At 42.4% G+C, this 12,770-nt stretch overlaps 1 protein-coding gene across 1 annotated transcript; it reads left to right on the forward strand.

Annotated features, from left to right (window-relative positions):
- The first annotated feature begins 1,085 nt into the window (after positions 1 to 1,085).
- Positions 1,086 to 6,143, forward strand: LOC139294505 (galectin-related protein-like). Its single transcript, XM_070916415.1, has 5 exons — positions 1,086 to 1,185; positions 1,745 to 1,828; positions 1,916 to 2,004; positions 2,705 to 2,891; positions 6,000 to 6,143. Exons 1-5 carry the CDS (start codon positions 1,153 to 1,155, stop codon positions 6,141 to 6,143), a joined length of 537 nt encoding a protein of 178 aa, XP_070772516.1. The 5' UTR covers positions 1,086 to 1,152.
- Positions 6,144 to 12,770: the final 6,627 nt, after the last annotated feature.

Consider the following 12,770-nt stretch of genomic DNA (forward strand, 5'->3'; position numbering starts at 1 on the left):
CAAATATATTATTATATAAAACACTTCCTGATGGCTTTCCTTTGGATGAGAAACTGAGATTTAAACCAGTTTAATGATGTAAATGTCTCTGCTTTTCAGCAAGACCCCAAAACTCCTGCTCTGAGGCACTGGTCCAGACTGTTTGAGTACAGAGCATGATACTACTGCTGCCATGATTTGTGCTTTATGTTGGAAATATACAGCTTGTCAAATGTCAACTGTTAAAAGAGTCTAGAGGTATAAGAGATCTCTCTCTAATGGGGCTGTGTAATGCAACTGATTGTATTAAATCTCTGATATAAACAGCTTCCAGAGCGTTTTATTGGCTGATGAATTAATCCATCTGTGGAAAAGGACTTTGACATGTTGCTTCAGCTTGTAATGCCTTTAAAAGTCCACAGAGGGGCAGAATGAACCAGTTAAACCAAACGAGGGACCAGCCTGAAAGACACACACACAATGAGGGGGTTGCATGCACAGGAATGGATAGTAAGGGGAGGGGGTGTTTGTGCAAAAGTCAATGAGAGGGAGACAATGTGAATGTCCCCTTCATTCACTGAAAAGCAATTAATGTTCCAGCTCACGACTGAGCAGAAACGGGTCTATTTGTAGCTATTTTTAGCTGGCTGCGGCCTCACAGGCCTACAGTATTGTTTAATCATTCAAAAGTATTGAGCGTGCACACTTTGGCCAATTAGGACAGAGCCCCACTGTGTCACACATGAAGTGGACTGGCGGTCTGGAGCGCGCACACCAGCCGGTCCATTCGGTCTGAATCATAAACTGGGTTGTTGCTCCGATCTAGAAATAAAAACCCCAAAGAGCGCGTTGCCTAATTGGGTGAAGGGTTGAGGGAGATCTGTCTGATTAGCCTCCTCCAACAGACGGGGATTAAGCTTTTGGTCTGTAATTATTATAAAGCATACGTCAGCACATATCCACCCATTTCAGGCAGGCGGTGGAGCGGAGGGATGTCCTGCTAGGCGGCTGAGCTCTCTGTGTCAGCAGGCCCGCTTCAGACGTGGAGACCCAGGAATAGGAGCAGGAGCAGGAATATCCTCCTGAGTCAGTGCCACGACGCTGACACACCGCACTCCCCCGGCAGGGCTGCCTCTGCTCCGATAATAAGCATCCTATGCTATTCTGCTCAAGATGGCGGTGCAGGCAGCGGAGAAGGACGGAATAGTGAGTATTTTTGGGGGCTTCGGGGGAACCGGGGCGGAGGTTAATTGTGTTTGTGTTTATGTTCAGTGCGTGGCGGCCTGTGGGTTTGATTTAAGCGCACCGGTGTGTCGATTATCCGCCGCTTATTGTAAATACGGAGCGCCGTGCGCATTCAGAGCGCGAGGCGACTCCTCTGTCCTGTGTGGCCGCGGAGGTAACGAGGAGGTAACGAGGAGGTAACGTTACGGTGAAATGTGTCGGCGGCGTGAGCTCACCTAGGCCGCTCAGCCGGTGCTCTCAAAGTGCGCATTTACATCGCAGTTTGCAGGTTTACGAGGGTCCGTTATTTATAACCCCACACGGCTCGAGACAGGATCCCTGAGAACGACATGTCAGGTCTGCTGCCACCTCGTCATTGTTGGGAACAGCCGCGTGCAAGGCCACACTGTGTGTATTTATTGATAAACAGGCCTGCAGCCTCATGTTGGGTGTCAAACCCCGGCCAGGCCAGTTTATCTCCTACCTGATGGAGCGATAAATGACGGTTTGCATCCTGTGTCTTTTGTCACTGGTGTTGAAGAATGTGGAGGACGACCATCTGAACGACTCGCTGGGGAACCCCGGCCTCATCTCACCTGACAAGGAGGATTTGTCACGTCTCCTGGTATGAAAGACGCCTTAAAGGTCTCATTAAATGTCCCCGTTTGACGCTCCGGGATGCGCTTTAATAAATTCATTGTACTTTGCATAGACGGTGCCATTCAGCGGGCGCATCCGGGGCGGCATGCGGCCAGGGAAGAAGATCATAGTGATGGGCATCGTCGACCTGGAGCCAGACGGGTAAGATAACACTCAACAATGCATGCACGCACTCCTTATCTGGAGCCTTGCCTTGTATCACCACAGTCAGACCTATTTCATGTCCTCTGTATGCAGGCTGGGTGTTTTTTAGAGAGGGGCTTTTTGTTCTTACAGGCCAGTCAGACTTGCACAGCCACTCCAGGACAGTGTGAGTAATGTGTGGGCAGCCAGAGAGAATAGTGACTTCTTTAAGTATGCAGAGACAGGGCGTTCCCCCCCCAACCAGCAGGGAGGGAAAAAAAGGGGGGTGGGGGTGGGGGGGCTAGTGAAGGAGACTTGTTTGGGTGTGTCTTCACTCTACATGGAAACTCCTAGAAACAAACTTAGAAACATCCCCATGACCTCATCATGTTCAGTGGCTGCTGCTGCTGCTGCTGCTGGCAGCACAGTCTTCATGCCAGAGTTCATGAGAACGTCCTGGCCTACAGATGCACAACTGTTTCCTTTGTTGCAAGTTTGTTACTGTAATCTACACACTCGCACAAAAGAAGGGGGAGGGGGTGAGGGGGGGTTAAACCCAATGTAGCAGCAGGGATTATGCATAATTAACACACAATTGGTTTGGTTTTACACAGCAGCAGCAGAATTATGCATTTGACTGATCCCAGATTAGTTATTGGACTCATATGTTGCCTGTCTGACTCTTCTGCCCACCCCCACCCCCCAACCCCCCCATCAGCTTTGACGTGAGTCTGACCTGCGGCCGTGACTCAGAGAAGGAGGAACATCCGTATGACGTGGCCCTGAAGCTCACCGCCCGCTTCACTGACCGCCAGTTTATGCGCAGCGCCCGCATCTCTGGGAAATGGATGGGAGAGGAGGCGTCCACCGCCTACTTTCCTTTCATCCCCGATCAGCCTTTTAGGGTAAACATCGTTTTTGTATTCATCCCAGATGAGAGTAGTGCTCCCAGTTTGTGAGCGGGTTCAGCTTTTTTTTTTGTTGGGTCTTGTTGAACACACATGCTTTTTATGAGGATTGCGGGATGCTGTCTTTTCCCCGGACATCCTTCAGACATGTTCTTCATTATCGTGGTTACAGTTGAGAGCTATTCTTGTACAACCTCGATCTTATTTCCTTTTGAGCTTATTTGGCCATTTTTTGTTGCTGTGATTTGGCTCCACAGAAAGAGTCCATAAAGGCAAGGAACAGAAGCGGTCAGACGATCAGACAACAGATCAATAGATAGATCCCCAGGGAAACTATTTATCTAAACCGACTATTTTCAAAGTGAAATCAAAGGTGAATCTACTCAGCAGGGGTGTTTTATATTCGTTGGGTGCATTGTGGAAATGCTTGCACATGCAGCTACTGTTAGAAAAGAAGATCAGTGTTGATCCGGAAACGGCACTACAAAATCTAATGGAATTAGGTATAATCACTTCCACGGTCTCGACCATATTGTTTTAAAAGGCACATGTGTTGTGAAGCTGTGTCACGGAGTTATCATGATCACCTTATCTGAACTGAGGATAAAATCGCCTTCAGGCAAATTTGTGATTTGTGATATTGGGCAAACTAAATAAAACTGACTTGACAAACGGACAGATGGCCTAAACTATGAAAATGAGACCCATTGAATTACATGGAATAGAATAAGTTTAAATGGGGAAATCCACCCTTGAATACTTAAGGCTGGAGTATGCTTGAAGATAATAATTGTTCACACGACGTGTCGTCTGACCTCGTTTTTTTTGGTGCCAATGGTGCTACATGTAAGCAGTGTGAACAAGGCAGTCAACATAAGGTGCAAAAGACCCAATCCCAGTACCCACCCACATACTTTTCTGTTTTAAATCACTGCAACTTGAATATCTGAATATCAGTTTATCATGGTTTGTTATTATGGTTTATCAGAGTTTTGTCCTCGCTACTGTCGCCAAGTGTTTGCCCATGGTGAGAACTGTTGGGTCTCTGTAAATAATAATAATTATAAAGAGTACGGTCTAGACCTGCTCTATAAGAAAAGTGGCCTGAGATAGGCGGACTTCTGTTGTGGTTTGGTGGTATATAAATAAAATAAAATTGAATATCTTTGTGTTTTTGACTGTTGAAGTTGGTCAAAACAAATAATTCTGAAGATGTCACTTTTAGCTCTGGAAAAAAACTTTTTATAGATTAAATGATTAACCGATTAGTAACGTTGGAATTGTTCTTTTAAAATCCTCATCAGCATCACAAGCCGTCCGCTGTGAGAGGGATGATCACATGTTGCAAAAGTATAGAAATAAGAGACAAACAGGAAATGTTCTCCACGCTACATCATATCTATCTAATGTAAATACATGCTGTGTCCTGTTCGTGGTCTGTTAACTGCATTAGGGGCAGCATCAGCTGTTAATGTGCTGGATGAGGTGGGGGGGGGGGGGGTTGAGCAGCAGCAGCACATATGCATGATGAGTAATTCTCATAAGACCTGAGGACTTGTCCGCTCTAATAATTCTGAATATGCTCATGAATAACACATATGGTGTTTGACCAAAAATATGTGTTGACATGTGTTTCAGTCCAAAGTGAACTAATGCATAATATACTGAAACCACTGAAGACACAACCACCAGCCAGTTTGAGTTATTTTTAGAGGTGACCCCCTGCGTCTGGTTATGTAACGTCAGCTCTCTGATAAAGTCTCATTGTTTGTGGTCGTAGCGTGACAAAGCAGGTCAGCACAGTCATGACTCTGTCAAAAGCTGGGGGCTGGAGATTAAGGCTGTCGTGCAGATTGCTTCCAACAAACTGTGGCATGTGGACAGGACACATGATGTGCTGTGGTTTCGGAGCAGGGCGGCTGGTTTCTGTTATCTAAAACGATCTGCCTCAGGAAGTTGGATCACACCTAAAAAGTTTGTTTTCTTTGGTCCAAACCAAATACGGAGAGATGTTTACACTGCTGCATTTTTGTATGTGGTTTGTGGAGGTTCAGTGTGCAGCAAGTGAGCCAGAGCGTGTAAGCAAAAGTGACATGGAGTCTCTTTTAGCTTATTTATCAGACAGGGTTCTGGTGGTTTGGTACACGTATCAGTCCAGATTGTGATTTGCACTTGCTAAACCTTAAGCAGGATTACCAGATGGATATCAAGTGAGAGCACCCTTCTCATTAAACCCAGTGTTTAGTAATAGTTTCCTGTATTTAGTTAAAGCTGCACTAATCAATATTTTACGATGTGTGTGAAAGGTTTCTCGACTCTATCAGCTCATCGTTTTTTGGCTCTCATCAGCGTAGCTTCCAGCTGCAGCTCGCAGCTGTTTTCAGTGAAAACTCTGAAAACTCATTGTACGCTTCCTGCTCAGCCCCCGTAGATAAAGTTAGCGACCAGCTGGTGAACATAGTGGAGCATTTAGCAGCTAAAGAGCCTGATATTATTCTGATATTATTCTATCCAGACTGGTCTTCAAAAGAGCTGCCTGAGTACTTGAACATTAACTGAGTAGGACGAGGAGTGTGTTGGACACACAGTTGGCTAAATATTATGATTTTGAATTGTTTTTACAAAGCAGAGATGCTTGCTTCAGAAAATGTTGTTAAAGGAATAGTTCAACATTTTGGGAAATACACTCATTTGAGATCATTAGCACTCTCATATCTGTCTGTTAATGATGATGATTTATGATGCCACAGCCAGCAGCCTATTATCCTGTTAGCTTAGCACAAAGAGAGAAACAGCCGTTTCATTTTACTTCTGTCATTTTTACACTTTTTGTTAAACAAACAAGATGAAGGTGCTGGTAGGTGCATTTTGTTACTGTTGGACAGAATCAGGCTAGCTGTTTCCAGTCTTTGTGCTAAGCTAAGCTAACTGCCTCCTGGCTGTGGCTTCCATAATCCGATGCTCTGATGTTAATGTCTTTGCTTCTTTTGGATTGATTATAAATGTTTAATCTCAACTTGCGCTGTTGGTGATTTGTGTCATCTGATCTTCTCTTTTCGTCCCTCTTTCTGTTTTTCCCGTCTTTTTGTGTTCCCCTCCCTGCAGATTGAGATCCACTGCGAGCACCAGAGGTTCCGGATATTCGTGGACGGACACCAGCTCTTTGACTTTTATCACAAAGTAAAATCTTTGCCCTCTATCGACACAGTACGGATACAAGGAGACCTACAGATCACCAAGCTCGGTTAACTTCCCGCTCTTCCTGCTCCGCGAGTCGTGTGTGAAGCGAGAACTTGACCGCAGATGACCACGCACACACACATAAGTCATCATCCATAACCCATCATGCAACACTGCAGCAGCATAGCGACTGGAAAAAGCCTCCGGCGGAGACAAGTTAGAGATCTTCTTCTACATTTCATTCACTTCTTTCCATTCCTTTCCATTTAACCAGGATCTGATATGATGATGATGATAATGATGATGCTTTGAGGATGAATGTGTTTTCCCCATTTTCATGTTTTTCCTCTCTGTAGCCCTAGTTTTGTCAGATCAGGGATCTCACGGTTTATTAATAGCACGTTCATTTTTTATGTTCAATCCTTTAGGGATGCTGAGGTAGAGGCAGGTGTGGAGTGCTTTCAAGGATGGAAAAATTACTCAGATGTTCCAGAAACCAGTTACTCAGGAAGAAAAATATCTTGCACTTAGCAGCTAATGTGAAAGCAAACTATATTGCTTATGGATGGAAATCTCCAAATCTGATTTAATGTTTATTAATTCTGCCACTCATCAATCACAAATCCTCCAAAACCTATGGGATAAAGTGGAAACATGCATGTGGATCAAACTAAAGATGATGATCATGGTTTATCCCAAATTTAATTCAAACCGTGACATGCTGTAAAACTCTGCAGTATTGGTATTAACAGTATTAAGGTGTTCAATCTGAGCCTTGATGAATTCCCGCAAGGGCAGAAACATGAGTTTTCATATCAGATAAACCTGGTTTAAAGCAAAATGCTGCAGGTGGTTTTGAGTCATCCCAGCTGGATGTGTGTATATTATTGCGCTTATCCTCTAAAACTCCATCTTCTGACCACGTTAGAGCGCAGCGCTACACCCTCTTTTCTCCGTGCTGGTGCATCTCCAACTCCGTAGGCGCTCCTCTGCCCTCCCTTGGGTTTATCCCAGTTGTCATGGTAACGCGCTGCAGTCTCACCGACCTAAATACCCAAACAAAAATGAGGATTATATCATGACAAGATCCCATGCCAGAAAGTCCTGCGTGGTGAACAGGAAGTAGAATTAATTATGACTGTTAACTGGCTTTTAAATGAGTTTGAAAATTAGACTCTCTGCTGTCGCACTCATAGAACACATTGTTTTAATGCAGATCTCACCTGAATTGTACACTAAATCAATATGCAACTTTATTCTCATAAAAAAAAAACAACACACTCTTTAGTACATATTTAGGAGAAACTGTGCGGTCAAAGTACGCAGGTATGGACTGAGCGCAAACTCCAAGTACAACCTTCAGTCACATTCGACGGTCAGTTGGTAGTTTGGAAGCGGGATCGGATCCTGGTGGTATTCTGAATGTATAGTGTTCATGTTTCTATAGTAGCATAGAAGATATAGTGATGCACAAAATTATTACTTAATGTCACAGTTTGTCGTGGTATGGCTGGTGCTGTTATAGTCCATTTTCAGTCCTACAGTATGTGGGTTTGTTTTTTTTAAGTATTTCCTGAATCATTCCACATCAGCGTCTTGTCCACACTGAGACAGATGTTATGAAGTATGCAGCCAGCGGGTTTTTACAAGTCTAACAAATAGTGTCTCATATGCATTACGACAGTTTTGTCTCTATAATAAATACACAGTGATAGCAGAGGTTATCTTCAAAGCCGAACTCAAAGTATTAAATGTATTGAGCCTCCGACAGTATCAACTCTGACTCTGCTCTGTGGAGTTCAACACATACAGTAAGAATTTCACTACATAGGTTCCTGGTTACCACTTTCTAATAAAGGGTTTATAGGTTGTAATTTACAACTTAATTAATGAATAATAAGTTGTTTATTAATGCTTTTAAAAGATACGTTATAAGCCATTAATAAGCACAACCTTTGGGTTGCCAGGTTGTGAAAAATCCCTTTTTGTTTTTCTTTTGTATTAGGTAATAATGCAGTTATTAGTGTTGGTAAAGCATTGAACAAACCATCAGTTCTACATTATAAATGTTAATAAATCATTAACAAAGCATCCTGACATTCTCACTTAATATATAATAAGGCATCAAGGCTGAAATTATACATGTTTGTAAGTTGTTAATAAATGGATTCTGGTCCAGATGCCATGCAGCTGTTTCCAGAGGGTTAGCGGTCATGCTTCAGGAAAGCTGTGCTTATTAATGGCTTATAACTGATCTATAGTGATTGAGTTATTGTCATTAATGAAGACATTACAACCTATAGGCCCTTTTATAAAGGGGACTTTTGGTACTGATTTCTGCTGGTTCTACACAGAGGACAATAAAACTTGAACCAGGTTGGAGAAGCTCTGATCGTCTCTGGAGACAGATGTTGTAGTTCATATCAAACATATGCTCTTAATGCCGTGTCATGTTTTGTTGGTGCTTCCTGAGCAGCTCGACACAGTGAAGAAGCAAAGAGTAGTTGTTGGTAGACCGTTTCCACAAGGCTGCACAGAAACACCGTTAAGATTTTGACATTTTTACACTTGATCTTAACAAGCTAATGAAGGTTTTCCCCATCACTGTTTTGCTGCTGTGAATTTGGAGTAAGCCATGACATCTGTGCAGAACAGTTGCACTGACCTCCCTGCAGGGCACTCTGTAAGTGATGCGTACCATTGCTCACACTAATGAAGCTTCCTTTTAGATTTCCGAGCAAACTTCGAGGAAACCTTTTTGTTTAACATCTCATTGCTGTCTGTGCAGTGGGCTGCAGCTGTGTGCAGTGGGCTGCTTTCCGTACATGCATGCACTGAGTACTTATCAGCTCCTTTCACGTAGCAATAAGGTCGCTGCTCCGAGGCCGACTGCTCTGGAGCAGAGCTTGTTTTCTCCTGGTTGGTCAGGCTGAGTCTTCTTCAGCTCCTCGTTTTTGCTTGGCAAGCGCTGGTTTATTTCAGACACAAACAGGAAATGAGTGCAGTTGAGAGGGCAGTTTGAAAGTATGCGATACATCATTACTCCACTTTTACAACAGAATAAATGTGTACAAATAATAACGTGTAATTGTGTTGACAGGATGTGTTTTTTGGATACTGTTTTTTTTTTGTGTTCTTTCTATTAACTGGTGACCATCCATTTGTAACGCTACAGTTTCCTGTAATAACGTGTTAATATACAACATGTAAAGAATATGACCATAACTCAGCCGTATTTTTCATGGATGTGGAAACAAGATGTGTGTTAAAGTGTTATACAGATTCACGTTTTTTGGCTCCTCACATGGGGCCGAGCTGGCAGCAGTTTACAGCATCGACAGCATCAGTGCTGTTGCTAGGAATTATGGGGGAGGGAGATGAACGATTCAAGACTTCCTGAATTAAAGGGCTCAAACCAGGGGGGGTGTTTTGTGTGTGTGGGTATGTGAATGTGTGCGTGCAGGGAGCTGAGCTGTGTGTATGTGTTTTGCTCCACAGTTTAACTCTGCATTAGCTAATTGTTTTTGGTACTGTTGTGGGTTTTCCAGCTGTGTACGAGCACAGTTGGGTGCAGTGCAGGTGCACGATAAGCTGATGGTACTTGAGCTTACTTATTTGGTACTGGTGCACTTTAATAAAGGTGTTGGTGTCCACTTAAGGGACTGACAGCTGCTTAGTATTCCAGTAAAAATGAAACAGTTTTTGGTACATGTGCTTAGAAAACCTCATCATATATTGTGTTTATAGTGTTAAATACAACATGTCCCAGTTCCTGGTCTCCTAATGATCCCATGTCTTTTGAAGAACAACCCTCGGACAAAATAGTTCTTGCTCTCAACTGTTATATTAATTGTTCTTCAACCCTTTAAAAATGCAACTGAAAAGCTGAATGTTATTCTCCTTCTGATTGTAATCTGATGATAAATAGCCAGGTAACTAAACACTTCAGTTAGAAAGGGTGAAATAGAAATAGACCACCCTTCCTACCCTCAGTTAAAAATCGAGGGCATCTGACGTGACAGTTTATTTGACCCAGGTCTGTATGGTACCCTGCTTTTGGACTTTGGATGTACATATTTATGAACGCGGCCTCACAGGCTTCATTTTTACATGAGGAATACCAAGCTGAGGTACAAGCAGAAAGCATTTTGTTGTGCATGTAAGCTAACACCTGGCATTTTGTATACATGAAAGATTGAGGTATTATATTGCCAGTTTTTGCTCCAGTCAAGCATGATCTTTCTTTTATTTTTTTTTCCACCTACTGTATCAGGCGTGTTTCGGGGGCAGATTTCCCCTTGTGGTTGCGTTTTATTTTCCTGTTTACCTTTTTTATAGCCTAGGATTTCACTTTAGTACTGACCAAATTACAACCTTGGAACACTGCTGACATTAACAAAACAAGAATATGGACTTAAGTACCTAAATGAAGATATTATTCTCCCAGGACTTTTAACAAGTAGAACACAATGACTAATGTCTAAAAAGCGCTAAAACCTACATGACTGTTGTAAAAACAGCGACATCATGACCATTTACAGTCTGATGTGTCCTCTGAGTAGAAGTAGGCTGATCTCTTGCTAATATATTGTGTGGTTGTACAATCATGTTATCATTTCTATTTATTACAGTGTAACCAGCAGGGTTGTGTGTGGTAACGTCATACCTACTGTATTGGTAACGTACTGTTTTTGTTGCTGTTTATATGAAAGCATCTTGAAATGTTTTTTTTTTTTTATAATGATGAAAGTGTTTCATTGGTTCTCGGCTCTGACATGTACAAATATTACATATTGTACGCTCCTCTATGACACAAGGGAGTGTGTGAAACGAGTATTGGATCAAAGATTCTTTTCTTTTAACCGCAAAACAAGGTTAACCATAATTTTCATTTTTCAAGTGTGTTTTTTTTTTTCCCCCGGGATGTACCAAGTCTGAGGATCACCAGGGTGTTGTTGCTGTTGTGACTTTGATCTTCTGACAGTCTTTCATGTTACCAGGCATCGTGTTGGGCCTCTCTGTTGGCTGTTTTTCAGCAGAGCAGCTTTCTGTTTGCTGTAGCTGCTCCTCAAAAAACAGGAGCGCTTGTGTTTACGACACAATGCAAATTCCCCAAACATCCAGAGAAGACCCTGATGTTGTGTCTCATTGAGGATGTTGCACTGGACCAGTGTTGAGATGAAGACGGTACATACTACTATTGTGTTAGACCTCTCCAAATGCCCCCCCCCCCCCCCCCCCCCCCCCCTTATGCTTTTGTAAAAACGGCTTCTTTGCAAACCAATAAACTTCTCATCTTGGAAGGCGCTTGTGCTCAGTGTCTGAAAATACTCATAAACAGGTCGCTACATCCCTGTTAAACTAAGGTGTGGGTGTGTGTAAGTTTTTACTGAGGGAATTCACTCCGGGGTTGATTCAGAACAAGTTGGTGGCTGCTCCCATCATATTTATTTCTATAAAGTTCTTTATAGATGAATGATTCTTACACTATGAAATGTTGAATCCACAGCCTGCATTGTGTTGGTAAACAGGGTCTGTAACTTTAACTTTAAGCATTTTATTACAAGGACTATTCCTAATTCAAATTATGATGAATAATATATGCCTGAATATAATATATAATAATATATACCTGATCACAGTACTTTTAGTTGCTTTCTGATAACTTTGTCATGTTTGAGGTACATTACTTACACAAAAAGGGAAAAAGTACAAACCTCACAAACAATTAGGGTGCAATCATAAAATCTCGACTAATATAATTATTTTATTAAGAATTTTGACAGGGACATTTTTTGTTTTTGTTTTTATTGATGTGATCAATTACTACTGTTATTGTCTAGGAAGTGGATTAAATGAATTTGTATTTGCTTATAAAGCCAATGGGCTGTGTGTGTTTAGCAAAGTGAATTCTCTTTTCTTTATTATAAATGTATAATATTTGACCTGTAGGGGGCACTCCAGCATTGGTGCATTTTATATGCTGCAAATATCAAAATGAGACAAGAAGAATAACAATGATGAGATGAATAAGAGGATGATGATGGCTCTGGTGGTGGACTTAATGCTTAAACGGGCCTTGAACGCAACACTTCTTGGGATCTCACATCTGCTCCACATCCCTCCTCTTCACCTCTGACATTATCACAGACTACAACACACCGTACTGCCCCCCTCCTCCTCCTCCTCCTCCTCCTCCTCCTCCTCCCCATCCTCCTCCTCCCCATCCTCCTCCTCCTCCCCATCCTCCTCCTCCTCACATCCTCCAGCATGTCAGAGATGCTCAGGGTGTTTGTCACTCAGCAGCTGAAGGTGGCTGCAGATGACATTTTGGATCTGGTAGAGAAAACAATCGCAGATTTTCTGGTCAAAGAGAGATCCTGCAGAGAGCTGGATGAGAGAAGACCCATACTTGTACCCCACTACATTTTGGAGACAAATATACTTTTTTACTGCACTACATTTATTTGATATCCTTAAAATGAGAAAACAATGTCAATAAACAGAAAAATGAGGGGGAAAAGAGATCTCTGTCAACAAGAGAGGTTCAAACAGGGCGTGTTATCACATCCAAACTGGAAATATCTTAATAATCTTAAAGAAAAACAAATCATTCAAAAGAATTGAATGCTTTAGAAGTTAAAAGTTTAACTGAAACAAAAAGGAGGACACATTTTCTCCTGGACGTCGTTCAAG

The sequence above is a fragment of the Enoplosus armatus genome, chromosome 12 (assembly GCF_043641665.1).
Source record: "Enoplosus armatus isolate fEnoArm2 chromosome 12, fEnoArm2.hap1, whole genome shotgun sequence".
NCBI classification, from domain to species: Eukaryota; Metazoa; Chordata; class Actinopteri; order Centrarchiformes; family Enoplosidae; genus Enoplosus; species Enoplosus armatus.